General features: G+C 36.8%; 2 protein-coding genes across 2 annotated transcripts in view; both read left to right on the top strand.

The window, feature by feature from the left end:
- LOC123312903 (disintegrin and metalloproteinase domain-containing protein 12) overlaps positions 1–23,733 on the top strand; it is a 29,360-nt gene extending 5,627 nt beyond the window's left edge. The window contains exons 2-14 of the mRNA XM_044897480.1: positions 11,380–11,480; positions 11,549–11,704; positions 12,561–12,812; positions 13,444–13,617; positions 13,692–13,861; positions 13,921–14,069; positions 14,127–14,452; positions 16,425–16,565; positions 16,622–16,794; positions 16,850–17,051; positions 17,276–17,471; positions 18,515–18,650; positions 20,401–23,733. Of these exons, the coding sequence (XP_044753415.1) occupies positions 11,380–11,480; positions 11,549–11,704; positions 12,561–12,812; positions 13,444–13,617; positions 13,692–13,861; positions 13,921–14,069; positions 14,127–14,452; positions 16,425–16,565; positions 16,622–16,794; positions 16,850–17,051; positions 17,276–17,471; positions 18,515–18,650; positions 20,401–22,531 (4,307 nt within the window). The 3' untranslated portion in view covers positions 22,532–23,733. The remainder of the gene's footprint in view (positions 1–11,379; positions 11,481–11,548; positions 11,705–12,560; positions 12,813–13,443; positions 13,618–13,691; positions 13,862–13,920; positions 14,070–14,126; positions 14,453–16,424; positions 16,566–16,621; positions 16,795–16,849; positions 17,052–17,275; positions 17,472–18,514; positions 18,651–20,400) is intronic.
- Positions 23,734–24,552: 819 nt separating this feature from the next.
- Positions 24,553–26,253, top strand: LOC123313783. The gene is made up of 4 exons (XM_044898794.1): positions 24,553–24,915; positions 25,180–25,383; positions 25,497–25,800; positions 26,045–26,253. Exons 1-4 carry the CDS (start codon positions 24,699–24,701, stop codon positions 26,178–26,180), a joined length of 861 nt encoding a protein of 286 aa, XP_044754729.1. The 5' UTR covers positions 24,553–24,698; the 3' UTR covers positions 26,181–26,253.
- The last annotated feature ends 180 nt before the right edge of the window (positions 26,254–26,433 follow it).

Below are 26,433 nucleotides of genomic sequence, written 5' to 3'. Positions count from 1 at the left end.
GCTATGCCACCCCTGGAAAAACAAAATTACCTTGAATAACTACACATCTGTGGATCTCTTAAACAGGGTTGCATTCAGCATAATTTTTCACAGATACTTTTTACTTTTTGAACATCAAATTACTCGAAAACGGCACATTATACGAAAAAATATGTGGAATACTTTTATTTTGAAAAACGTTCAAATATTCATCAGATGCGGCCAACTTAGTTCCAAGAGTTGGGTTCTTTGAATTTTTGGTATTTTTATGGTACTTAATGGTCATAATGAGAAAACTGGAAGACGTGGGTTCAACAGCCTATATCTTTCAAAAAGGTCGATTCGGAAAAAAATGGTAAAGGGAAAAAGTGATTCTTTCTACCTCAAAATATTTGCACGAGTTGAAGGCTCACCTTGTATACATAAATGGAGGAATTTCAGCGATATCTTTAACCAAAAAAGTTTCTGACCATCAAGTCATAGGTCAGTAGGGTTAGTTTGGACAAATTATAAAAAACTGAAGAAATTATTGATGGAGAGGCTTCAGATCTCAATATAAGTATTCTAGGTAGGACTGAGAATTTCTAAAAAATATTTTAGAGCATGTGAGTCATGTGTAATCAAATGCATATATCTCAGACTACCACAAGGTCGAAAAGACGTGGCAAATTTCACACAATGGTTCACTATATTCTAGTAACGAAATAGCAACAGAATAGAAGAGATCAAATCAATTGAAAAAATATGTTCTTGGTAAGAGTGTTGCTATAAATATTATAATAAAAAAAGCAATAAATTCTTCGGTCGCAATTTTTTCATAATTGAATGCTTATTCTACTGGACTGCCAGTCCGTCAGTTCAGTGGCGGTCCAGAAGACTTATGAGGAAGGTATTGGAAATATGTATGTCACTACTGATATTGGTAAAAAAAACTAAATGTATGAGTACCAATTGTCGTAGGAAAAAACAAATAATCCTGACTCGTCTTCATATACTCTATTCACACCTGAGTGCAGGGACTCCCTGTATACTAGGCTCAGGACAGCCATCTTCGTAAGTGCATCTCTAATGATGATAACACACCTTGCATGATAATATATATGCAAATATTCATGGAAACTCCAAACGGATGTAGAGCTTTAGCTTTTCAATTCCCATTTCTGTATCATGCACTCTGAATTAATTGCTTATTGTAACTAATGGGAAGCGTCGAATCGTGGCGATATTCAGGCTCCAAACAAAGAGTAAAAAAGTGCAGGAAACAGTAAAAAGCCCGACCGGAGCGGTGTCAGCTTCCGGTGTGGATGGAACCAGACGTCACAGTCTCGTTTCGAATGCAACGCCAGATCGGATGACTGTGTTGCCTGCCCTTTTCTGTTATGTTAAAGCGCTCTATAAAAAGCCCTGATGAAGACGACCAAATTGCCGTTTGATTAGGTGAAAATTGGCGTTTGGGTTGGGCGGACTCGTCAATAAAAACCTGATGATGTCACTCGGGCAATTCCGAAACCATTTCATTTTAGTTAATTTACTTTACTTCACTCCTCTACTCTGGTTTGTTTTACTCCACTCAACTCTACTGAACTCTACTCTATTCTACTCAACCCCACTCCGATCTGCTCTACTCTCCTGTTGTTTAATTCACTTTTTGTATTCTGAAGTCTTCCATGGAAATTACCCTTTCCAACAGTCAAAGTTTCGTGAAAATTGATAATTATAATTATAAATAAATAAAATTATAGAAATTCGGGAATTACTCGAGCGTGTCAGATTAATATAAGGGGAGATACCTTGAACCCTGTAGAGTACCTGTATCAAAAATTCGACCTGTATATAGGGGGAATTGTCTAGGACAGCCTGTCAGAATAGTAAAAAAAAAACGATCATTGTACAAACTCGAGCGTGTAAAATTAAGATATATGTGGTTAATTACACGTTGAAAAGTATATATTCTCTTATTTTGACAATTTAATCCTGACGAAAATGTGTGGGAGGGCGTCAAACTTGCAAAAAAAAGGTCACGTGTACATTCTCGAGTGCGGTGGCTTTTTTCTTATTTTGAAGCTAATGATTCAACAGTTACTGAAAGTATAATTTGACAGTTTCAGCAAGCCGAAACAATGAAAACTGGCCGGAAAGGTCACAAAAATCAGTCTTTTTCAATTATCTCCTTTCCTTGGTTTCAAATTGTTTTCGCATTCATTATAAAAGTTGTAGAGCATAACATTTTCTACTAAATTTGTCCGAAGCAATTTTTTCTACGTTTGAACGTTTTCGAGATATATATGGCGATGAATGTACATTATACTGGGTTTCTACATTGACCTTGGCCTTTCGCATGTGTGGCTAAGCTCCTCGCCCTTATAGGCCTCTAATTCGAAAACGGTTAAGAGTATGTTTACTTCAGACAAAAATTGTATAGAATTTCATTATCTAAAACTTTCATAATGAGTACAGAAACCATTAGAGGTACAGGAAGGGGGATATTAAAAAAAAATGCCTTGTTATCATCTCCAAACTGTTGGATTAAGAAAACCCCTTACAGAAATACTGAAAATTTGATTCAATTGCAAAAAGTAAGTCTTCTCTCGAAGACAAAACAAAAACAAATATACCTACATCCGAAAAGACTTTCGAAACTATCATTTTGAATTCAGTTACATTGCTCTCGTTTTGAAGAAGAAATTATTGCAAAACATTATGTTATATCACAAAGGGCATCGGTTTTAGTGTAACGGTACTAAGCTGTCTCAATCTAGGTCTCAATAAAGCGCTGAACAAAACTCCTATTATCGTTTAGCTAAAAAATGACCCAAAGTTAAAAGTCCAAAAAAGGACTTTGGTTGAGAATATCGTAAGCTTTTGGCACACAACATAAAATTTATGCGGTCATCTTCTTCATCTTGCTCTGAAGTCGAAACATAAAAGTATTTGGGTTCAGATATAGGTACTTAGTTCCGATTTTTATGGAATAATCTGACGTAGTAACATTATGTCTTTGCAAAAGAATTTTTTCTAAATTGGAGGAACAAAAAGACCGTTTAAGTTCGCAAGGGGTTTTTTTTAGTATTTTTTCCTCCTTATTAACCGAAGGAACAATTGTCTAGACAGGACATCCCGAGGTTAATAACATAGCCGCGATAAGAAAATCATAAAATGGTTTTTCAACACAGACGCAATTGCAACATTCAAGAGGATGTTTCGCGCGGTTTCTGATGTTATCGAATGTCGAACCAAATCTCAAGTATATTCGACGCAGTCCATGATTCAGAAACTTCAGTTTGTTTCTGGGAACAGATTATAACGTTTTTTTCCCGTGACGCACCCAACCGGTTAAAAAAAATTCGATTCGCCGAATAAATTGATCAAGTATTCATCGAAGAAGCTCCAGATGAATCTGGGACGCCTGAGAAGATGTAGAACTGCATCTCCAGTTATGCATCAGCGATTATTAGATAACACTTTCTCCGAATTTTCTGTAACGATTGCGAGACCTACAGGTCGATGAAATATCGAAAATTGGGTGTCGGGTCCAGATTTTAAATCCACTACGTAGAAATCGAATGAAAACTTGATGGTATCGAAAATTATGAGTTGGTTTGAATAGTATCTAATGCTTATTGTTAGTCACTCGAACAATATATTATCTAAAATCAATGTTATGTGGTCCACAATGGGTATGTATCGATAAATAGGTACACGTGTGGGGTGTTCTCAGAGCTGGATCCTTGCTGACACTAGGTGAATTTCTTCACTTTACTTTTCGAATCTGGGAACTATGAACCTTTAACTTCATCATATTTTCTTTGGTTCAGGAAAAATTGAATAGATATCTTCTCTTGCCTGGTACTTGTTCTGTCAACACTTGTTACTTGTAGATCAGAGCAATTTTTTTTTCGTCCAGATTCATGTACAGTGTGGGCAAAATTCGTTGCCTACTGATAGAATCTAGAGAACTATAGCAGCTAGAAGAAAACGGATGACACATTTCCGAGGTCTTTTTCAGAGAAACAAAGAATGGTGAAAACCGTAGCCTCCTACGATTTTTCGTTTTTGAGTTATTAGCAAAAAATGAGATTTTGACGATTTCGAAAAGTTCTCATAACTTTTTTGTTTTTGAAGTTGAAGATCTGAAACTCGAACCTTCTACACGCACTTGTTTAAGTAGAATCCACTGACGAGATCAAATATTTTTTCAGTTAGAATCATCAGACGAACTTTCTTTTTTTTTAAATGCAAACATGAATTAATTGAATTTGTCATTTTTGAATTGAAAAAAAAATCTTTTGTCGGTAGATTCTACGTATAAAAATGCTCAAGTAGGTTCAAGTTTCAAGTTTCGATGAAGAAGAGAGAGTTCTAGAGTGCTTGATCGTTTTCTGAAAAAGTTCTGCAGTAATAAAAATGAAAAGTTTTTGACTTTCGAGAACAATCATTTAGAAAGAAAAAATCTGCTAATTATACAAAGAACCCACACTTTCTTTTGACATGGAATTACACCTTAAATTCTTCTTCACCCTGTAGTTTCCAGAGCCTTCCAGAAAATCTAAACTTCATGTTTATTATTTAAAATAACTGAAAGCGAACAAAAAATGTTCAAATAATGAACAGGAAAAAAATATGGGTTGCCATTTAAAAAAATGATTTTGATGAATTTCTGTTTTGATCATGGATCTACGTTTTCGTGGACCCTGTATATAATATGGTTATTTACAAAGAAACTTCTTAGTGTATCATTTATTGACTGGACACATCCCAATTTTGAATCAATTACATAGAATAGGGACGGAGCTATAGTCCTTTCTGTAAGTACCTCAAACTGTCAAAATATCAATGAAAAGTCAAATTTCTCGAAAACCGTTGAGAATTCAGACATAAATGTCTTATCAAACTCATATTCAAATTTAACAAGGAATTCAAAAATGTGAAAATATATAGGGTGTTCCATTTAAAATAACGAAGTTGATAGCTGTGCAGAAGAAACGAAACACTTTGTATAGTTCTAAATAATTTCAGGAGATGCTCTACACAAAAAGAGGAAAGTTTTATTTGTAACTTTTTTTTGTAAAGTTCATAGAATTAGAGTTATCGACCGCTGTCCCATGGGGTCTTGTATAACCCATCTCATTGGGAATCGCATGATTTTTTCGAAAGAATCTTGCTTGGCGCCTATCGCAACCACTTCTCCTAATCAAAAACACGTTTATTTTCAATCCCATTATCTACGAATCGACGCCAAATATTTCTTCCTCGTTTTTTCCGCCTTCAAGAAAGGATATAAGCCATTCCAGATAATGAGGGATTAATTTCCAGTTGGGGCGTGCAGTGGGTTCAACGCTTCTTTCGACAGTTTATTTCGAGCGCACGCTCAGCGCCGATCAAATTCACCATGACCAAGTTATGATACATGCAAGAACAATAAATAATTTTTGTCGTCTGCGTATTCCCCGTCAACGTCCGCGGTGACTAAACTGTGAAAAATCATCCACTTCTTCCGCATGCTAATTCTCGACGGCTATTTTTAAATCGGAATTTGGGCCTGATCAACGCACTACGCTGTACTTGGAGTACGAGCGGTATTTCCGTTGCTGGATCGTTGGAATATTAGTAATGAAGAAATCATTGGAATAAAGATCTGTTGGATCGATTATGAACAGATTCATTGATTGCTTTCGAATGAACCGAGAAAATTCGAGCAAACTCGAGTGAGAAATAGAATAGCGCTGTTTTTTCGAGAGGGCGCCTTCTTTGGGAGTTACACCCTTTTTTTGTAATCTGTGAACAACAAAAATGAGAGACTAGAAAGTTTTTCAATTGGCTGTTTTACCTAGGTTGGGGCCTTCAGCTCTAATAATAAGATGATATCACAGACGAATGTGACTCAATTTAAGTGATTAAGTTAACGTCTATTCTTTCAAAGAAATTCTAGGTTACTTGATCTTATAAGCAATTACTTCAATGAATAAATGCGATGGGTTCAGGATAATGAATCCAAAGGGATAACTTGGATGCTTCATGTCGTATTATGCATTCATGTTTCATTTTTCTACATCCATAAGGTTCAGTTTCCCCTGATAGGTACCAGAATTATTGGAAAGGGTTATTTCTACCAATCTTTTCAGTATTAGGAAATCATTTTGCTCGGAAGGAAATGCGTTCTCAGAAAAATACCTTTGGCGATCAATGTCCTTCGTATGCGACCGTGAAAAATTGGACTGCAAGCTTCAAAAGAGGTAAATTTTCCATTGAAGATGATGACCGATCGGAAAGGCCAGTTTCTGTGTCAGTCCCCGAAAATATCGATGCAGTTCATGACATGATTTTATCAGACCGACGAATTGGGCTAAAACGGATATCTGAAGCACTGAATATTTCATACGAACGCGTTCATCATATAGTTCACGTCAATTTGGATATGAGAAAAATTGCTGCAAAGTGGATCCCCAACTGTTTGAACGTTGACCAAAAGCGTGCAAGGGTAGAAGCATCGCGTTCGATCTGTGCACGATTTGAAACCGATGTGGAGTTCTTAAACCGAATTGTTACTATGGATGAGACTTGGGTACATTTCTACGATCCAGAAACAAAGCAACAATCGATGGAATGGCGACACTCTGGTTCTCCCAACACCTGAGAAGTTTCGTGTCCAAAAACTTCTGAAAAAGTTCTTGCTTCAGTTTTTTAGGATTGCCATGGAGTAATCATCATTGATTTTTTGGGTAAGGGTAGAACAATAACCGAAGATTATTATTAGACATTACTGACCACTCTACGGAAAAAAATTAAAGAGAAAAGACACGGAAAGCTATCCAAAGGTGTTTTGTTTTTGCAGGACAACGCCCCCTGCACACAAATCTGATGTTGCCATGCAAAAGATTCGTGATTTAGGGTTTGAATTACAAGAACACCCTCCTTATTCACCAGATTTGGCTCCATCCGACTATCATCTCTTTCCCCAACTGAAAAAAAGTTTAAAATGTCGTAAATTTTCTACCAACGAGGAGGTTAAATAAAGCTGTGGAGGTCTGGTTTGCAGAGCAAGAAGAAACTTTTTTTTTGAAAGGTCTAGAGACGTTGCAGGTTCGCAGTAATAAATGTATCCAATTAACAGGAGAATATGTTGAGTAATACAATATTTTGTCATTGATTTATTGTTTGGTTCTATAATAGGCTGAGAATTTCGTAATATATCCTCGTATTATGAAATTTCTAAATTCACATTCATTGTAATAAGTGTATTCATACTCCTTATTTAAATTTTCTTTTCAAAAAGCGTAAAAATTATTGAAATCTGCAAAATGAGAATATTCAGACATGTATTATGCAGGTATCAATCAAATATTGTTTTCTACGTTACCATAAACCTATTGGGTTCTTTTACCGAGTGACAAAGAAAACAAAACACACTTTTTGGAACTTCTGGGTTTTGACCATTCAATGCAAGATTTTCGTAGTTCACCAATTTTTATCAGCAACAAAAATGTTTTAACTAATGCATAGTGAAATAAAGGAAGAGTTTGACTTTTGTGTGGAATTTGCAGCATTTCTTTCTTATAACAAACATTATATGCGTGAAATTGAGCGTTTTTTCTGTTGGTAAAACGAACGCAGATCGCTGAAACATGCCCCCCTTATAATTAAGAATTCGCAACAGGAAACACGGCATCCACCTTCTTTCAATTTCCACGGTTCGCAACTAATCATCGTTATTCCGATATCACCTCGATTAACCGAACGTCCAACGGAGGAAGTAGAGTTCCGTTCTATTTAATCCTTCTGAAAGCGTCGGTTTTTTTAACCCACACGCTCCCTCGACGTGTTGCTCATAGATAAGGACAGCCCTGGAAGGAATCAATTCAAAGTCTACGGAATATACTGCTCCACAAAAGATAATGTTCAGAAAATCACCCACCTGATGATGCTATTGTGATAGCGAAACACGTGTCGTGGTTTAAAAACTTATTTTGTGAAGATCCTATTATCTGTTTCACGTTAAAATATGGATTTCCATCAGTATGGGCCACATCAGTTCAATACAAGTTCTTGTCGTTTGCGTTTTTAAGAATTTTGGATCAGTTTTACGTTCTTACAATAAACTTTGGTTCAGAATCTGAAAATTTGTTTTGCAATCGTGCCTAGACGAAAACTTCTCAGAGTTCCCATTAGTCAAATTATGTTCGGGCCAACAGCTTTGAGTTCATCTTGGTAAATTTACCCTAGTTACCCAATCTTGTGAGACCTTGTAGAAAATTGGTGTGAAATAATGGACCCAATTTGGAATAATAATATTTAAACTATTCAAACCTATGACCATGACCGTGAGAAATTAGATTGGAATTGTGCAACAATCGCAACTTGAATATAGTTGTTGTTATTGAGATATGAATTGTATTACGACAGAAATAATTTTTTTTCGCTTTGTCTGTAGGAAATCAAACTGGATTTGTCGTTTTTCCCTTGGGCTAACACAATGAGAATTCCTTCGAGATGGATTACGAAAAACGAATAGTAAATCATTCTGCGTCGTCTATACTTTTGATGCCAAAAAAGTTCCTTGAAGACTTTTGAAGTTGTTCGTTGCTTCATTCGTAACAGGTTCAGTTTTTTCAAAGTTTTATCATTTTTTGTGTAATCCAAACTTGCTCTCAGTATGTGGCGATTTGTTTATCAGGGCAACGAAAGTTGACGAGCGGTTTGAATTTTAATGAACGAAGTTTAAATGATCTCGTTTAGTTAGCAAAATGGTTGCGGAATTTAATGACCGGTTGGAATTGAGAGAAAGTGCTCTGTATGAGTTACAACCTAGATAGGATTTACAGAAAGAACACTTGGATAATAATTTTTTTCTGAAATTTACCTCCGCACGAAATACAAGGCAATCCTCAGGCTTTTCCTGAAAAAAAAATTGGGAAGTGTAAGAAAAAAATTGAGGCAGTAGGAAAATGATACGATAATCCTTGAGAAACTATTCGTCTACTCTGTATTTATAGGGTGAAAATATAAATCAACTACCAGACGAGTTCCCCATATTTCATTTCGTATTCGTCACCGAATATATCTTTCATCCCTCGATAAAGTGAAGAATTTTACACCTACGAAGGCCCAACAGGGACCCATCTAAACAAAGATCGGTCCTGTAGACATCTCAATGGAACGTGGAAACAAGACTCTTTCTCTCTCTTCATTCTTCAATCCCCATTGCTATTCTAGACTGGGAGCACGTGTTCTATTCTCACAAAATAAAAATTCAAGATTGCCACATTTAACGGTAATACACAAATGTTGGGAGGTTTCTACAGGGTCTTTATTTATAAATGACTGACGCAGTTGGCTTGGAATTTCAAAATTGAGTCCCAGCTTTTGATGGGTATTCTTACTTTTAATTCTTATATCTCCAGGTTGTGTTTTATACACAACCGATTTTAAATCCAAAGGTGTCAAGTCCAAGGAGTGTGGTGGCCTCATTAACTTCCATTTGGTGCCATTTTTTCTGATGGAGTTTTTTCTCATCTTATTTTATTTTGGCATCTATAACACTCTGTCGAGAACCTTCATGATCTGACAACATTGTTCGAAGTGATCCGGATTGGATGAAACAATACACGGGTAATTCAAATAACCAAGGGGGGATCAAGAGTGGAACGTTTTACGCACTTGAGCTTGAGCCTAATTGAGTTCAAGTGTTGCGAGATTAGATGCACAAAGGTGCACTTTAATGGTCTTATGAGGTCATGGGTCAATTTCCAACTGTTCAATTCCAAGTGCAGCTGCTGAAGAACGAACGTTGTGATACGTCATTTTCTCATTAGATCAAAAAAGGTGAAAAGATCGAGAAGAAACGTTGACTTCGATCTGCTTTGTCGAGTGAATCGACAGTTATGTCATTAATTGCCCAATAAAACTCCGTTTTCATCGTTCACTGATATGAACTCGTTCAAATGGATTCTCAGTTCATCGAGAGAGAGGAAATCTTGAACTTGGATTTGATGCTAGTGGACTGACGCATAAAATGCTTCAATTTAACGAAAAATGTTGAAAATTTCGCACAACAGTTCATTATTTCCAACTGAACTGCTCGCTGAGCTTTTAAACATTTTCAGTGATCCCTACATAATGTTATGATTGTAAAAAGTAGTTTTGATGCAGCATGGAGCACTTTCAAATGTATAAAGGGTATAACTACACTGCGCAAAAAAATTAACGCACATTATAGAAATCCCAAATTTATTCTACAACTGAAGGTGTTCTCAATGATAATTATTTTTATCAGAATTATGCATGAATATGTTATCCACTTTCAACGGTTTTCTTCAATACAGATGTTTTTTCCCAGCAGGAATAAAAAAAGGTGATATTATCAGATTTTGAATGTATTGGCTCCATTCTAAAATCAGTTGTTCTCGATCGATTCTAGTGATCAATAGTTTTTCTTTCGTTTGATTTTCTACACTCGATCGCTATGCAACGCGAAACACGCAATTTGACCCAAGAGGAATGTGCCCAACCGGTAGTATTGCGAGAAGAAGGGTGGACATACACAAAAATTGCAGAAAGGTTTGGAGTTTCCCATACAAGTGTGTCCAGAATGTTGCAGCGATTCAGGGAGACAGGTATGAATGTCCGAAGACCAGGACAGGGTAGACCACGGGCAACAACTGCCATTCAAGAACATTACTTGAGAGTTTCTTCGTTGAGACAACGGTTTGCAACCGCTCGCCTCCTTCAAATTCAGCTTGAGCAAACTCATGAGGTGCAAATTAGCACGCAGACAATAAGAAATCGCCTCAGAGAATATGATTTAAGGCCTCGTGTCGCGGCAAGAGGCCCAGCTCTTACCCCAGCCCATCGAAGGGCGCGTTTGGATTTTGCGAGAGAGCATATTGGGAAGAGGGGTGGAAATACCAAGTATTAACGTCCAGTTTCATAATCAAATTTGAAGCCACTTTAAGCTTAAAGCTTCCTTTAATGTCATTTTTAGTAGGGTTAAAGGAAGCTTTAAAATTAAAGCGACTTTAGGTTCGATTATGAAACCGGCCGTAAATCAATTATCAGCATTTCAGTATTTTGAAAATTGTTCATTTCTCTTCTTTCACAGAAGATTCGGTGAAATCCTGAATTTTTCTTCCATTTAATGTGTCTTGTTTCGTTCAAAACCTTCCCGAGAGAACATAAAAAATAAGTTATAAAGTCAATGTAGAGTTAACTTTCATTAAAATTGAGATTTTCAGAATGTGCGTTAATTTTTTTTGCGCAGTGTATTAGAAGAAAATTTAACTAAGCCACAACATGAGAAAATAAGTTCATAGTGTCAATAAATAACGTTTAAAAACTGAATGAACAATGAATCCTTAAGCGATCCGTTCTGTTATGTGTTGTTAACAATTATGCCTTTTGTTCCAGATTCTCGACATCCAGCTCTAGATTTCCACGACCATACGATAGTAGAACCCATATTATACCATGGACGACATAAAAGAAGAATAGAATCAACGAAAGAATCGGTAATTACTCATGTCATTTCTTCCCTCCAAAATTGATTGGACAAACTCAACTTCTTTCTCCATTTCAGAATGGCCTTCACGCGGAGCATCTTCTGATAAAGTTGAAAATCTCCGAGGAAATTTTCCTGCTCGATCTCGTGCTCAACAAACAGCTGCTCTCCAGTGGGTTCTTCCATAGGTACCAGAAAAACGGCACCGATAATGTCCATCGACATAACAGTGAGGTATGTAACAAAATTAGCAGTCCTTTGTGGTGAAATTGAATAATTGGGCAACGTTTATGAAGCAGTACGAATAAAACAGGTTCGTTGGCGTTAAACAATCAATTTGGACTAAACTGTTTAATGTACTTGAAAATTTGGAATGATCTTGTTGTTAGGGTGTGAATGAACAGATTAATTAAAGAGCCTGTAACGCCCTGTATCTTGGAAACGAAGCATTACCAGACAGAGGCCTTCAGGACCTTTTCATCTCAGAGATAAAATATCTTGAATTTGTTCGCAGTGATAATGAAACACACTGTATAACGAATGTACTTGTCTAATAGAATGGAAATTGGAATTCTATTTAAAAAAATACCTCCTATGTACATTTTCTGAAAGATTTTTTATGATTCAAGATCTTATACGATGAGTATTTCAAGAAAACGATGTTAAATTTGTGTTAAGTAAAGAGTTCAACTACCTTAGGGTGTAAAAGGATATGACAGAAAAATTCACCATCTGGATAATCCTCTTATTACTGGGTGTTCTCATTCAATGACTCCTAGTATATTGTAATGACAACGCATATTTAATTAACAAACTTGCCAAACTAGAACCTGGAATTTGATAACCCTATTTCGTGAAATTCCACCCGGGCTTCATCCCCAATTAACTTGCTGACCCACCCTGAAACTTCACTCCGCCAATTTCCTTTGTTACACCTGTTCCTCGTGACTAAACCTCGCTTTGAATCGATAGAATATTCGTACTGGACATAAATCCGCCAACCCTTGTTGACTAATTGCCAGCGCGCCCTTAGAAAAGGTGTGCAATTCCTATGCTTCGGACTTCTCAATACACCAATTAACCTTTGTAGGACTTGGACCTTTGCGAGTACTATGGAAAGGTGAGAGATAGGCCCTCCTCCTGGGCTGCAATTTCAACATGCAACGGACTGGACGGAGTTATATATGATGGAAAGGAACTTCATTACATCTCAAGCCATGTTGGCAACCTAGATAGTAAACATTTTTTGTACAGCCATTCTAACTTAGCGGAAAACAATAAAACTTGCGGGTACAAGGGTAAAAATGAGGAAGAGGAACACCATCACAAACCTATACTCAGGGTAAGTTTTTGAATTTGTTCTCTCTTTACTTCGACAAGGTTTCGACTACAATGTCAGGGCTGTAGAACAATGTATCTTTGCAAAATCACTTTTTCTAATAAATTTTCCAAAATAGATGGAATTGCAGTATAAATTGCGTAGCTGTTTCCACATAAAAGAGTGGGAACAATAGCAAAACCTAATCTTCTCTCAAGATTGCAAATCATTATTCACCATTAGCAGCGTGGATAGAAACAAAATGATGAAAATTGTCCAATTAAGAGTTCAATTAAAATGATAAATATGCATGATATTAACTCCTAAAGAATATAAAGGCGGATTAGGAAAGTGAGAAATTTTTTACCATTTATGAATTGAATGGAATATATTGGCTGATTTTTCACTTCAGTGAATTTTCACTGTTCCACTATGAATTCTACATAACAGCTGCTAAAGCTATTTCATCAGGTGAATTTACAAAACTAATAACTAAAATTGAGGTCTTGCTATCATTTAAGAATACCTTCATTTCTCGTTTTCGAAATGTCTTAATTTCTAAGCTATTCGAGGTTTTTACCTTCATATTATTAGTCAAGGATTAATAACCATGCACTTTGGAATGACTTCGTTAATTATTCTTTTTTTTTTCTAGTACAAAAGAGATTTAGATCATAGTGAACTGATTCGTGGACCTTACAATGCGAATAAGGAATCAAAATACGTAGAACTAGTTCTAGTCATAGACAATAGGGAGTATAAGGAATTAGGAGAGAGCAGACAGAGAGTTATACAACACTGCAAGACTATCGCCAACATTATAAATGGAGTAAGTATGATCTTCGAGTAATGATACCGTTTACTCATTTGATGATAAATTTTTCTATCGATTCATTTTTTCAGCTGTATTCTCCGCTCAATATTTTCGTAGCTCTAGTAGGTGTAGTGATATGGACAGAGAGGGACGAAATAAGTTTTTCTAAGAATGGGGACGAAACCCTCACAAATTTTTTACATTATAGAAGGGAAAAACTTATCAAAGAGCATCCAAACGATAACGCACAATTATTAAGGTAATATAAAGTGATACACATCAAATTTCACAAGTACCAATAAACCATCTTGATTCCAGTAAGTTCAGTTTTGATAACGGAGTAGTCGGCAAAGCACTTAAAGGTCCGATTTGTACATACGAATACTCGGGGGGTGTGAACACAGATCATTCTCCAGTTATCGGACTGGTAGCGACAACTATAGCCCACGAAATGGGACACAATTTCGGTAAGAAGTTGAGAGTTTCAACTAACTTCCCTTTTTTATACTCTGTTTTTTTTTCAGGTATGGAACACGATACAAACGACTGTCAATGTCCAGATTCGCGTTGCATCATGGCCCCAAGCAGCTCAGCGGAGGCCCCAACGCATTGGTCCTCTTGCAGTCTGAATTATCTTCTTCTCGCGTTCACCCACGGCATGGATTATTGCTTGAAGAACAAGCCTAAAGCGCTGTTCGACAGTCCTGTCTGCGGCAACGGTTTCGTCGAACCTGGCGAACAGTGCGACTGTGGTTTACCCGAGCACTGTGAAAACACCTGTTGCAATGCCACAACCTGCATGCTGTATGCCAACGCTAGCTGTGCCACTGGGGAATGTTGCGATCTGACTGTAAGTTGATTTGTTGCAGATGTCATCTATATTTTTAGTTGGTCTAGCTAGCGAACCCTCTTGACTCGCCTGCAGTCGCTTGACGAATTGTTGTACATTCGTTGACTGCAGGTAGTGGTTAAATCTGGGAGAATGGGTGTGTAGAAGCCTGTAGAGTGAGTGAAGTTTGATTCAGTCAGGACAAATGGCGCATTGAAAATACACTGCGCAAAAAAAATTAACGCACATTCTAAAAATCTCAATTTAAATGAATGTTAACTCTACATTGACTTTATAACTTATTTTTTATGTTCTCTCGGGAAGGTTTTGAACGAAACAAGACACATTAAATGGAAGAAAAATTCAGAATTTCACCGAATCTTATGTGAAAGAAGAGAAATGAACAATTTTCAAAATACTGAAATGCTGATAAGTGATTTAATACTTGGTATTTCCACCCCTAGCGTTAATTACAGCTCGACAACGATGGTTCATACTCAAAATGAGTGATCTTAAAATGTTCTGATCTAATCCTTCCCAGATTTCTCCGAGTTGGATTCCTATGTCATTAAGAGTAGCTGGATGATTTTCTGAACTTCTCAGCCTTCTATTGAGGTTGTCCCAAACCTGCTCAATCGGATTGAGATCTGGACTTGCTGGCCATTCCATTCGAGAGACTTCAACCTCTTCAAGGTACTCCTGAACGATGCGCGCACGATGGGGTCCGGCATTATCGTCCATAAAAATGAAATTTTCACCAATGTATGGAGCAAATGGCACTACATGCTCTTCAATAATGTTCCTTATATACTTATCAGCATTCATAGCTCCATTATCAACGACTACTAGGTCTGTGCGAGCAGTCAAAGATATTCCACCCCATATCATAATCAATCCTCCCCTGAAACCAGTAGTATTCAGGAAATTGCACTGAGCATATCTTTCATGTGGACGTCTGTATACAAGGGAACGTCGATCACAATGGTAGACGCAGAATCTAGACTCATCTGTGAAGAGAACTCTTTCCCAATCGGCCTCTTCCCAATGGATATGCTCTCTCCCAAAATCCAAACGCGCCCTTCGATGGGCTGGGGTAAGAGCTGGGCCTCTTTCCGCGACATGAGGCCCTAAATCATATTCTCTGAGGCGATTTCTTATTGTCCGAGTGCTAATTTGCACCTCATGAGTTGGTTCAAGCTGAATTTGAAGGAGGCGAGAGGTTGCAAACCGTTGAACAAACTCTCAAGTAACGTTCTTAAATGGCAGTTGTTACCCCTGGTCTACCCTGTCCTGGTCTTCGGACATTCATACCTGTCTCCCTGAATCGCTGCAACATTCTGGACACACTGGTATGGGAAACTCCAAACTTTTCTGCAATTCTTGTGTATGTCCACCCTTCTTCTCGCAAAAATACCGCTTGGGCACATTCCTCTTTGGTCAAATTGTGTGTTTCGCGTTGCATAGCGATCGAGTGTAGAAAATCAAACGAAAGAAAAACTATTGATCACTAGAATTGATCGAGAACAACTGATTTTAGAATGGAGCCAATACATTCAAAATCTGATAATATCATCTTTTTTTATTCCTGCTGGGAAAAAACATCTGTATTGAAGAAAACCGTTGAAAGTGGATAACATATGCATGCATAATTCTGATAAAAATGATTATCATTGAGAACACCTTCAGTTGTATAATAAATTTGAGATTTCCATAATGTGCGTTAATTTTTTTGCGCAGTGTATTTCTCAAATCAACTACGCGGTTTCGCTTAAGACCCCATCCTCCAGTTGAAATGTCTTAACACTACACTGTACTGATGAGCGGACAATGATCCCGAACTTAGTCTACAATTGTGTTTGGATCAACCTCTCTGGGATTTCCTACGCTTGTTCATGGCTAGCTCGCATCGTTGGAATCTAGCAATAACGAGCATCGAATTTCTTCTTGCACTCACCATGAAGAAGTCATCGTTTGATGTGTAAATTTCTTTCAGACTTGCATGCCCAAAAATGCCGGAGTTCTCTGTCGATCAGCGGACTACGAATGCGATTTACCCGAATACTGCACTGGACAATCCGAGTTCTGTCCTCCCGATGTCTATAAGATGGATACCGAAGTTTGCGACAACGGAAAAGTACGAAACATATTTTCTCAAACCGAAAGTTTGTCTACGTTCATCTCATGTTTCAGGCTTATTGTTATCATGGATTCTGCAGGACAAGAACGGACCAATGTAGGTTGCTCTGGGGAGAAACTGGGAAGTCCAGCGATGAACAGTGCTACAAAATGAACACCAAGGGGACCAGACACGGAAATTGCGGTTATAACAAGTTCAACAAATCCTTCACGAAGTGCCAAAATGAGTAAGTTGGACTCTGGAGATCGACAGTGGAAACGTCTGACCTGTATTTTTTATAGGAGCGTATTATGCGGCATGTTGCACTGTAGACATTTGAACGAACGTCTAGAATTCGGCATGGAGACTGTCGCCATTTTATCCCAGAGTTTCATCAATTCCAAGGGCACAATTATACCTTGTCGAAACGCCATCGTGGACTTGGGGATAAATCAGATAGATCCAGGATTGGCACCCGATGGGGCCTCCTGCGGTGACGGCAAAGTAAGTCGAACAATAATCAAGAGAGTATAAACTTAATTTGGTAGAATACCTATCAATTCGTTTGAGTACCAACGAAAAGATGCCAAATAGGGTTGTATATCAACAAATGCTATTATATCTGAATAGAACTAGCCACACCCCATCATTCAGGGTCTTTCTGTTGGTTCCCCATTGTAGACAATCAAAGAAAGCATTATTCAAATATGGTTTTTTATTTTTATCAGATGTGCGTGAATCAGAAGTGCATGAGTGTGGAAAACCTGAGGAGGGAATGGGTAACTTGCCCCAACGATTGCAATAACAACGGATGGTGTAACAACTTGGGACATTGTCACTGCAAGGAGGGCTTCGCACCTCCAGATTGTGAATATCCTGGAGCCGGAGGTTCTGAAGATAGCGGGCCAGCCAGTGATCCGAACAGTAAGATACTTTTGGCCACTATACAGTCTTTTCGGTTTTTACTGCAATATTCACTACAATGATAACACGGGCTAGTAGAAAAGTATTGAGAATCAGATGGTACAACTTTTGAATGATATTAAAATAATATTTAAATGTAGGGCCAGTAATTGAACATTCTCACATACTTGATAGATATTATGAACATCTATCTGCTAGCCTGCGTACATATTTTCTTCAATTCTATTGCCATTTTTATATTAAGAGCCTGCTTTATTCATTCTTCTAATTTTAATCGCTGCTAAACAAACTGCAGTGCTATTTCAACCTTCATTCCGACTATAGACAAAATAACATGAAAAAATGGCAAGACCTAACAGAATTTTTGATGGCTGTAGGTAGGATCTTGGTGGTATATGGTTAAAATTATGTTGAAATACACTGCTCAACAATTTATAGGAATTATATTTACGTTTCTCCTTATTTGTGGCTTTTGTTAAGCTATCTGGAACATCTCTAATATTTTTTTTATACATGCGTTCTTTTAGGAAAAACTGGCGTAAAAATCATGTGGTATTTGTTGCCAAACCTTTTATTCTCGTTCAAATGCATAAATTTTGTTGAAATTGATAATAATTGAAGAAATGGAAGCAATATCAATGCATCAATGCTGAAAAAACGTTTGGCTCCTGTGCAACTTGACCAAATCATCAGATGGATAATTAAGAAAAAATTTCTATGTATCTCTTCATTCTTATGCTTGAAAAAAAATACAGGAAGATCAACATGCTCCAGTATCTGATCAAAATAAACATCGTGCGCCGAATATTCCTGAAATAAAATGACGGAGGGTCAATGATCCTTATCAATTGTTGAGCAGTGTATTTTGATTTGATTTCTGCATAATACAGCTGTGTCCAAAAACCGCCAAAAATGGACTTTCCCATTTTTATGAACAATCACCCATTTGGTATTTATAAATTCAAAACTTATTCCTTTTTGTACCAAGAAGGATTTTATCTGTTCTGGCATATTTTCTCATTTTGATTGAACTTTTTTTTCAGGAAATCAAGTCTACGTCCAACTAATGTTTATCGTCTTTCTGGGCATAATACCAGCTATAGCTCTTTGCGCGTTCATCTACTATTATCTAAAGAGAAATAGCGTCTATGGAAGCCATATGAAGAGCCTCCCCTCAATGTATGTAGCTTTGAATTGTATCGAAAACGGTTTTCAGCATGTTCTCGTAGCATGTGGGTGTTTTGACAGCTTCAGAAACAAAAATGGTGGTGGTAGTAATAGTGGTAATGGTAACATAAACGACGCGACAAAAGAAAATAGTACTTATTCTCACAGTAGGTTCAAATCGCCCCCTGTTGTTATTCATCAAACTGGCGTTGTTTCTACGACGAATCCTGAAGGGATTATCAAGAGTTCCGCGATTAAAGACGGTAGGAAAAGTTTGAGGAGCAACGGAAATGTTGATCCCAACAGTTTTCCGCAAATAGCAGTTATCAGTTACCCCGGTAATAATGGCGTTAATGTTAAGAATTTGATCAGAGGTTTCGACAATGATAATTTCACAAATGCTCAGTGATTGGACGTTTTTCTTGGGTTTAGAGTATCAATTCTTATGTGCAATATCCGTGCAATTTTTTTTTAATGAAATATTGAAGTTTTCTTCGTTAATTCTCTACATTAATTCGTTTAAGTATTGAAAACATCCTTCAGATCAATTATTTACAATGTTGCTCATTTATGTCCTTAATATAACATATTAAAATGTTGAATGAATTATCAGCCTTTAACGTTGAGTAAGCAGGCATGAATCGATTGATGAGAATCCGACTGTGTACACAATTGTTGAACCTAAAAATTTGGTGGTGATTCTTGAACCTGCCTTTCAATGCAATAAGATAATTACGTCCAAACTGAGAAATATGTAGGAAAAGACAATTTTTTGAGACTTTTTTTCTTCTACGTCAAAGATTGATGAAAAATTCGGAGCAGACATGTGTTGTGCTTGATTTTATGGTGAGGAAAAGAGATTGGATGTTTTTATTCATTTTTAGAGCGATTATTTCCAAATTTATGGTTTCTTGTTAATTTTCTCAATAGAACCAAAAAGCTTTACAGCACTCCAACTATGTTGAAATCTACGAAGTCCACAGTCAGTTACAACAGAGGCAGACTAAGCCAAACCTTTTCCTATTTCTTGATGATCTCGTGCAGAAATAATTTTATTCAGTCTTTTACCACCATTTCAAAATGAAATTGTGAAGTGGTGCTATAATTTTATTTTGATCATTTCATTCATATTATAACCAAGAATTTGTTTTTGAATAATTTTTATAGCAGTCAACATCTCAGACAAGCTCCCTCACTGACTGTAAATAAGTTCTCATTAAAATATAATACTCTAACTAAAGATTAATACAACCAGATATATTAGCTGATTAAGCCTGATCTCCTACTATTTAATGCATGTTTGTGTAGTTTTTACTGTATCTGAATAAAAATTAGTTTCACTTTTTCATACTGTTAGTTTTCTTTCCGATCATCATGTGCACCTTCGTTTCGAGATGAAGATTTCAATTTATTCATATCCTGAATTTCTTTCTCTGGTGATTCAACACAGCTTTATTAATCATCTTCATTTCCAAATGATGAATGTCAATATATGTCGAATAATTATCATTATTGTTTTTCATCTTCTTGTTTTGTCTTTTTACATTTGCATGATTTCTCGAAAACATACATGAATTTTGGGTGTCTGTCTAATGTCCTACAGTTTTGGTAAGTATGCTTTTTTCAGCATTAATTTTCCCGAAAAAAATAACATTTTCATGCATGAAAGAGTCAGCTAATCTCTTCGTTTTTAACAAAACTCAAATCAGCGTTTCATCTGAAACATTTCCTACGATCCGCTCCATGTAAATTCTTCTTGCAGATCCACGTCCCGTCAGTTGAAATCGATAGAGGATGGTAATGGAGGTAAGGGCTTCCTGGATCAAGCCAAGAGAACCGAAGATAATCATTCCCTCCTACATGGCGACTCCTCCAGCCCTGTCGGCTTCCAGATAGGTTTCTTCGGACATTTCAAAATTTCGCTAACGCCCGCCAAATTAGACGCAGACAAGCGTAAAGTGCTCAGGCCGCCGCCTCCTATACCTTCGGCACCGGCACTCAGTGAAATCAATGCGAACGCCGTTAACGACCCTATAAGACCCGCCCCTGTGCCACCACCCTCTGGTCTCGTTCAGAAAGAAATCGAACCGGTGAGAATAGCGCCGCCTCCACCGGTGGTATCTACGTCGCAGTTGCAGAGAGCTGCCGCCCCACCAAACACGTCAGTACCGCAGGAAAGCAGTTCTGCGCATGCCACTCAGGGTACTACCGCTGGTTCGATCAGTACCTTGAGATCGAATTTCTTCAACAAACCCCTACGAGCTCCATCTTTTAAGAAGAATTTGATAGGTAGTGCTTTCGCTCAACAGTCCCAAACTTCCTCGGCGCCAACCCTACCTCCCCCAAATCCAAATCATTCAGCGAGGCCGATAATATCATCGCCAGTTCTTGAAAGTTCAACCTCCACAGCCAAGGAGTTGATGTCACCACCCAGAAAAACCCCAGTTATACCCGTCAAACCACAAATAATAAACACTGAAACCAGTGTGAAAAGTAGAGACGTCGATACAGTTTCGCCAACCTCAATCAACAATACAGTAACTTCTACCAACACAAACACTCTGAAGAAACCTCCAAAAGATAACGCTATATCGTTGAATAGAATCACCTCGTTCTTGAAACCCAACGAGAAAAAACCGACTTTACAACATAAACCGTCGCAAATAAAAGCGAACAAGATTGGAAGAGAACAACTCCGCGCTATGGAAATATCCAATCCTATACCGCAATCTCAGATTGCCGGACCTTCGGTTCCGGCCAATTCCCAAGCAGCTCAGGCTGTGGTGATGCGTTCCAAGAGCATGAGAAGCGGAGATGTGAGCAAGAGACCTCCGATTCAAACCTTCGGTTCGATGAGGAATCCGAACGGTTTGAAAAGGCCTGTAAGCATACCGTGTGGAGCTAGGCCCAAAATTCCACCACCCCCAAGGCCTCCACCTTTCAATCAGCCTCAAAACGAATACGCCGATTGTTTGAACCAACAAGACAATTTGGATAGTCCATTGAGTACCGATAACATTTACGCGGTTATAGAAGAATCCCCAATTAAGATCCCGGAACCGACAAATGGTAACGATTCATTAGGTCTTCTTGGAGAGATTGTGTCCGAAATCAAAAATAGAAATTTCGATTCCATCTATTCAACCTCTACCTTAGCCAGGAAGAAGAAAGAGGAAGAAATGAAACAAAAAGAAGGTGACAGGGATAGTTTCTCCATCGACATGGAGAATGCTTACAGCAATATGGGCAATATGAAATCCAGTGCCAGCTCCACGTCTAGTGGTTATATCCAGCCTAACACTCAAATTTCAAGTGGTTACGTCCAACCCTCAACCCTGCATAAACCAGTGGAAGTGGCCAATGTGAATGAGGAAGTCAAAGAGGCAAAACCAGAATCAACAGAGAAGAAGGGAATTAAAAAAATGAATTCCAAAGACAAACTCCCGGTTGAAACGAATAATAAACCTAAGCAAAAAGAGTCTACTACAGCAAATAAACAGACAACTCCAGTCAATTTGAGGAGTAGAAGACCATCCCCCAGTGGTGCCACAAATAGAAACAGACTGACTAATAATAGTCCCGATTTGGTTACTAGCTGTAACTCAAAGTCAAATAAACCACCTGATGTGTTAAACCGGGCAAACACAGCTCAAAAAAAACCTACAGTGAGCGTTAAACCTAATGTAAATAATACTGCCAAGACTGCCTCGAAAGTTGGTACCAAACCAGTCACTGGTAGGATTTTGCCAACTAAGAAATCAAGCGATGATCTTAAAGCTGACAGTAAAAAAGTTGATACAACTTCAGGAAAAGATTCCAAACCGGTAGTTAAAAATTTGCCAAATCGTAGTAATTCTAGAGTTGCTGCTCTACAGCAGAAATTTCAACAATAATAAACAATTTTGACAGGGTGATACAGCTCCAAATTCTATTCGAATTGTAAATTTGACAACCAATAAAGTTGTTTTCAGAGCTATTTTATTATACTTCGAAATACTGAACTTAATGTCGATAAACGAATTATTACAATCTTTTGATCGACGATATTATACCAATTTGAAGAGATGAATTTCGGAAGTTTAAATATGACGTTCATATTTGAATCGACTGCTATAATATCGAAAGAAACTGCTTTTTATCACTTTTGGGAATGAATTTGAACAGTGATATGAGATACGTCCATGAATTTATTTCTTCACTCGTAACATCACATTTTTACGGATTATTTACTCTTATGTACTCTTACCTACAAAATATCATTCTTGAATTCAAAGATTTTGAGAAAATGTCAGTAATATTCATGATCATTTTGCATTAAGTAAGGGTGAGGGCTGGCCTTGGGAAAATATAATCCATTATTTTCAAAGAATCGCTCGAATTTAGGAAGAACATACATAATTTTGACCAAGCCTTTCAAAAACTGTGATAACTTTTTGTTTTAAATTTCGAATAAAATTGTTTGAGAATCGTGCGGCATTGAATCAAAATCTTGGATCGAGTTTTGAAGTAAGTACTGATGAACAGAGCATTGTTTAAAATGCTTGAATCTCAAAAAAATTCCATTTTTCTTAATGCTTCATTTAATATTTGGAAAAAATGTATGCGAATTCTATATTTCTCTACATAATTCTTTAATTACTATAAATAATGGTAGCTGTGATTCAAGAGATTCGTTTGGAAATGAATCAATTTAGTTTTATGGCTTTTATTGAAATTATGGTAACTAGTATATATTCTGGTATTCTATCTTATATACCTTGTATAAGACTTCAATGGTTTGATGGAAATTGATAACATTCATCTTTCAAAATTTACTCATACTCATGGCAACTTTTAGTGAATTTACGGATATGTGAAGATGTTTTTCTTTTATATTCCTTTTCATTTAGGTAACATTTCTTTGTTTATTTAAAAGACAATCAAGATGGTCGGATTATTCTTAAGAATGTACATTCATGTTATACATATAGGATTAACTGTTTGAAACTTTTTTGTATATAAAAACCAAAGAATTAGTTTCTGATGTGAATAGGTACGTTATTTCATTATAAACGTTTGTAAAACATAATTTGAACGAATATATATTTATTGCAAATCTTTTTCTATTTATTTCCAATTATCTACCCCACCATCCCCACTTTCAGCAGAATGTTAGAAAGGTATTGTTTACATCAATTCTTTATTTTTCACTTGATGTTTCAGATCTTTTGAGAAGGGTGCTGGAAACTAGTGAGCCATCTGCTCTAACTGGTTAAAACTCTGAACTCTGTTTCAAAAAAGAATAGATAGTAATTTATTCGAAAAGGTTTTTGTGTAAAATTCATTGCTATTCAATGAAGAAATGAGAAAAAAAATCGATTTTTCATAAAAGTGTCGTGAATTGCCATTTTTTCAGGATTTTATGGAAACGCTCAGGGAACTATATAAGAGAAAAAAAAAATTTATCAAGTCCATGATGTCTTTTATCTGAGGCAATCCATAAAACCAGTTTTACATACGATATATTTATGTTCTATTGGAAGAGGACTTTTTACTGACATTAAATTATTCAATGTGCAGATGATTGTGACTTTTATTCCCAATGAAAGAAAATTGCTCCGTACAGCATATACTAAATAACAGAAAATAGAACACCAAGTAGTCTTATAAGAAACGATCAGTATTTCAACCATATCTACAGAGAGGTTTTTGTGTTGTCGTCTGTTCTCATAATACAGAGTGGGCAATTGAAAAAATAAATAAATAAAATTTATTGAATAACTACACTTAGTTCAGCTCGAAGCAAAGTCTTCGGGAAGAAACACCTGACATCTACCATGAATATTTCATATCTCTACCAAAATTCGGAAGCTATCTTCCATATGCGTAGATATGAAAAATGTTATCATACATCAGGTTTATACGATCACTTTTAAAAGCGGAACCAATGTAGCACATACCGAAAAGCCAGATAAAACAGATAAGTAGATAATAATCCGACATGAATCAAATGCTTAACTGTTTTCAGGTCATAATAATCGTTCATTTCTACCTTTTTAATGAGTAGTGTATAAATACAAAATGGTTCAGTTCAAAAGGTCCTTAGTGTTGTCAACATGTTTCCTTTCTGGGGCCGCCAGTATAATTTCCTTCGTGTCCCTTTTTACCCAGGGATGGGTTTACTTTGATGGGCGCTTTTCTTCACAATCTGATAAATCAATAACAACCTTCAATTATGGTCTCTTTGGTGGAACGTACTACCAAGGATATGGGGCTTTGATGGCTGCGGATATTTCAAGTAATGTATTTCGCTTTCCTGTTGCACCTTGAGCATTATAATCCAGCGTTTCATTGGGTAACATTGGTTCATAGGGAGGATGATTTAATTTGATTGTATAAGTTCAAGTTTCAATATTGGATTAGTTTTTCAGAACGGCTTTCATCTAGTAACAATTTTTACAAGAAGGAAAGCTTTTTCTGAATAGATATGAGTTTTAGCTCTCTACTTCCACCCATCCCAGAGATTTGTTTTATAAAATTCAAAAGTTAAACTCGCTTCCAGTGACCTGCTCCTACTCTAAAAATGCTTGTGCCGTTCTTTGTGCTGAAAGTTCAGACAAAGAAAGTGAACTTTTGGATGAATTGTATGATGGAACATTGCATACTTGGAATGTATTAAAATGTGCCCACACCAGATCTTTGACTGAACTCAGGGAGAGAGAAACTAAAGTGAGAATGGCACTACAAGTATTCTACGAATCCGAAGGTAAGGCTTCAACAGATCCCATCGAATGTTTTCTGATGAACCCTTGAATTTCGATAAGTACCTAATCTAAAACCCAACTTGAAGTCAGAGAAAAATTATTTTCTTCCTTTCAGATGATAGAGTGTTCATAAACGCCTACGCCTATCTATTCACGATGATATTTTTGATAATATCATGCTTGATAGGCTTGATTTGCGCCGTATTGTCAGTGTGGAACACTGCAGCCAACCCTGTTGAGGTCTATTTCAACATTTTTGGCCTTTACATCTACAACGGCCTAGCCTTTGGAAGCTTGCTGATTGCTGTGATTATTTGGGGCGTTATGTTTTGCAGCACATTGGCTGATCATCCTTCTTTCATTCTGTCTATATTAGGACAATTAGTGGCCGATAGTGTGTCACTTGGATGGTCTTACTGGTGAGCGATTTTGTGATATATAGGGTATAGTCGATAATTTTTAGCTAGACAAATAAGACAATAAGATCGTTCGGAAACATCTTTCACCATGCAAATGAATCCTTATCTAAATACCCCCTATCTTTGGTACACCCTGTATTTATACTGTAAACCCTCTGGTGATCGCGATGATGTTATTATATTTTCAACTGATATTTTCCGCATTTTCTCTGTTCGAATTTCAATGATGATGTTTGTTTTGCAGGATCAACATGATTTCCCTTTTACTTTACGCTAGTTCCATAGGTTTGTTATATTTAAGAAGTGTTTTATTAGCAAGGGAGCCACAGTTGAAAGGAGAAATTGAAGACAATGCACCCGCTGGTATACTGTTGTTCTAGACTGAAAAAAAATTGTGATATTCTGATGGTGTATTTTAAATATTTATGTATTAAATAATGATAAAAAAGATAATGTTCGTTTAATTTTTCCTTCGTTAAACCAAAAATTGATTATTATCTGCTTGAAAAACCTTCCAGAAGCATGATCATCGATATCTAGATAGCGTAACTATTCAATATAGAGGGTGAGTAAAAAGTAACTCAAATGAAATTCATATCTTCTATATTTTCAGAAGAATGCTGACTCATATTA

This window comes from Coccinella septempunctata, chromosome 5, assembly GCF_907165205.1.
Source record: "Coccinella septempunctata chromosome 5, icCocSept1.1, whole genome shotgun sequence".
Classification (NCBI taxonomy): Eukaryota; Metazoa; Arthropoda; class Insecta; order Coleoptera; family Coccinellidae; genus Coccinella; species Coccinella septempunctata.
The sequence above is the reverse complement of the archived record's forward strand: the minus strand, read 5'-3'. Positions and strand labels throughout refer to the sequence as shown.

Excerpts from the sequence above, each read along its gene's own strand:
- LOC123313783 (XM_044898794.1), top strand. The coding sequence starts at position 24,699 with ATGGTTCAGTTCAAAAGGTCCTTAGTGTTGTCAACATGTTTCCTTTCT. Across the intron at positions 25,384-25,496 it reads AGTATTCTACGAATCCGAAG|ATGATAGAGTGTTCATAAAC; the intron begins GTAAGGCTTCAA and ends TCTTCCTTTCAG. Across the intron at positions 25,801-26,044 it reads TCACTTGGATGGTCTTACTG|GATCAACATGATTTCCCTTT; the intron begins GTGAGCGATTTT and ends TTTGTTTTGCAG.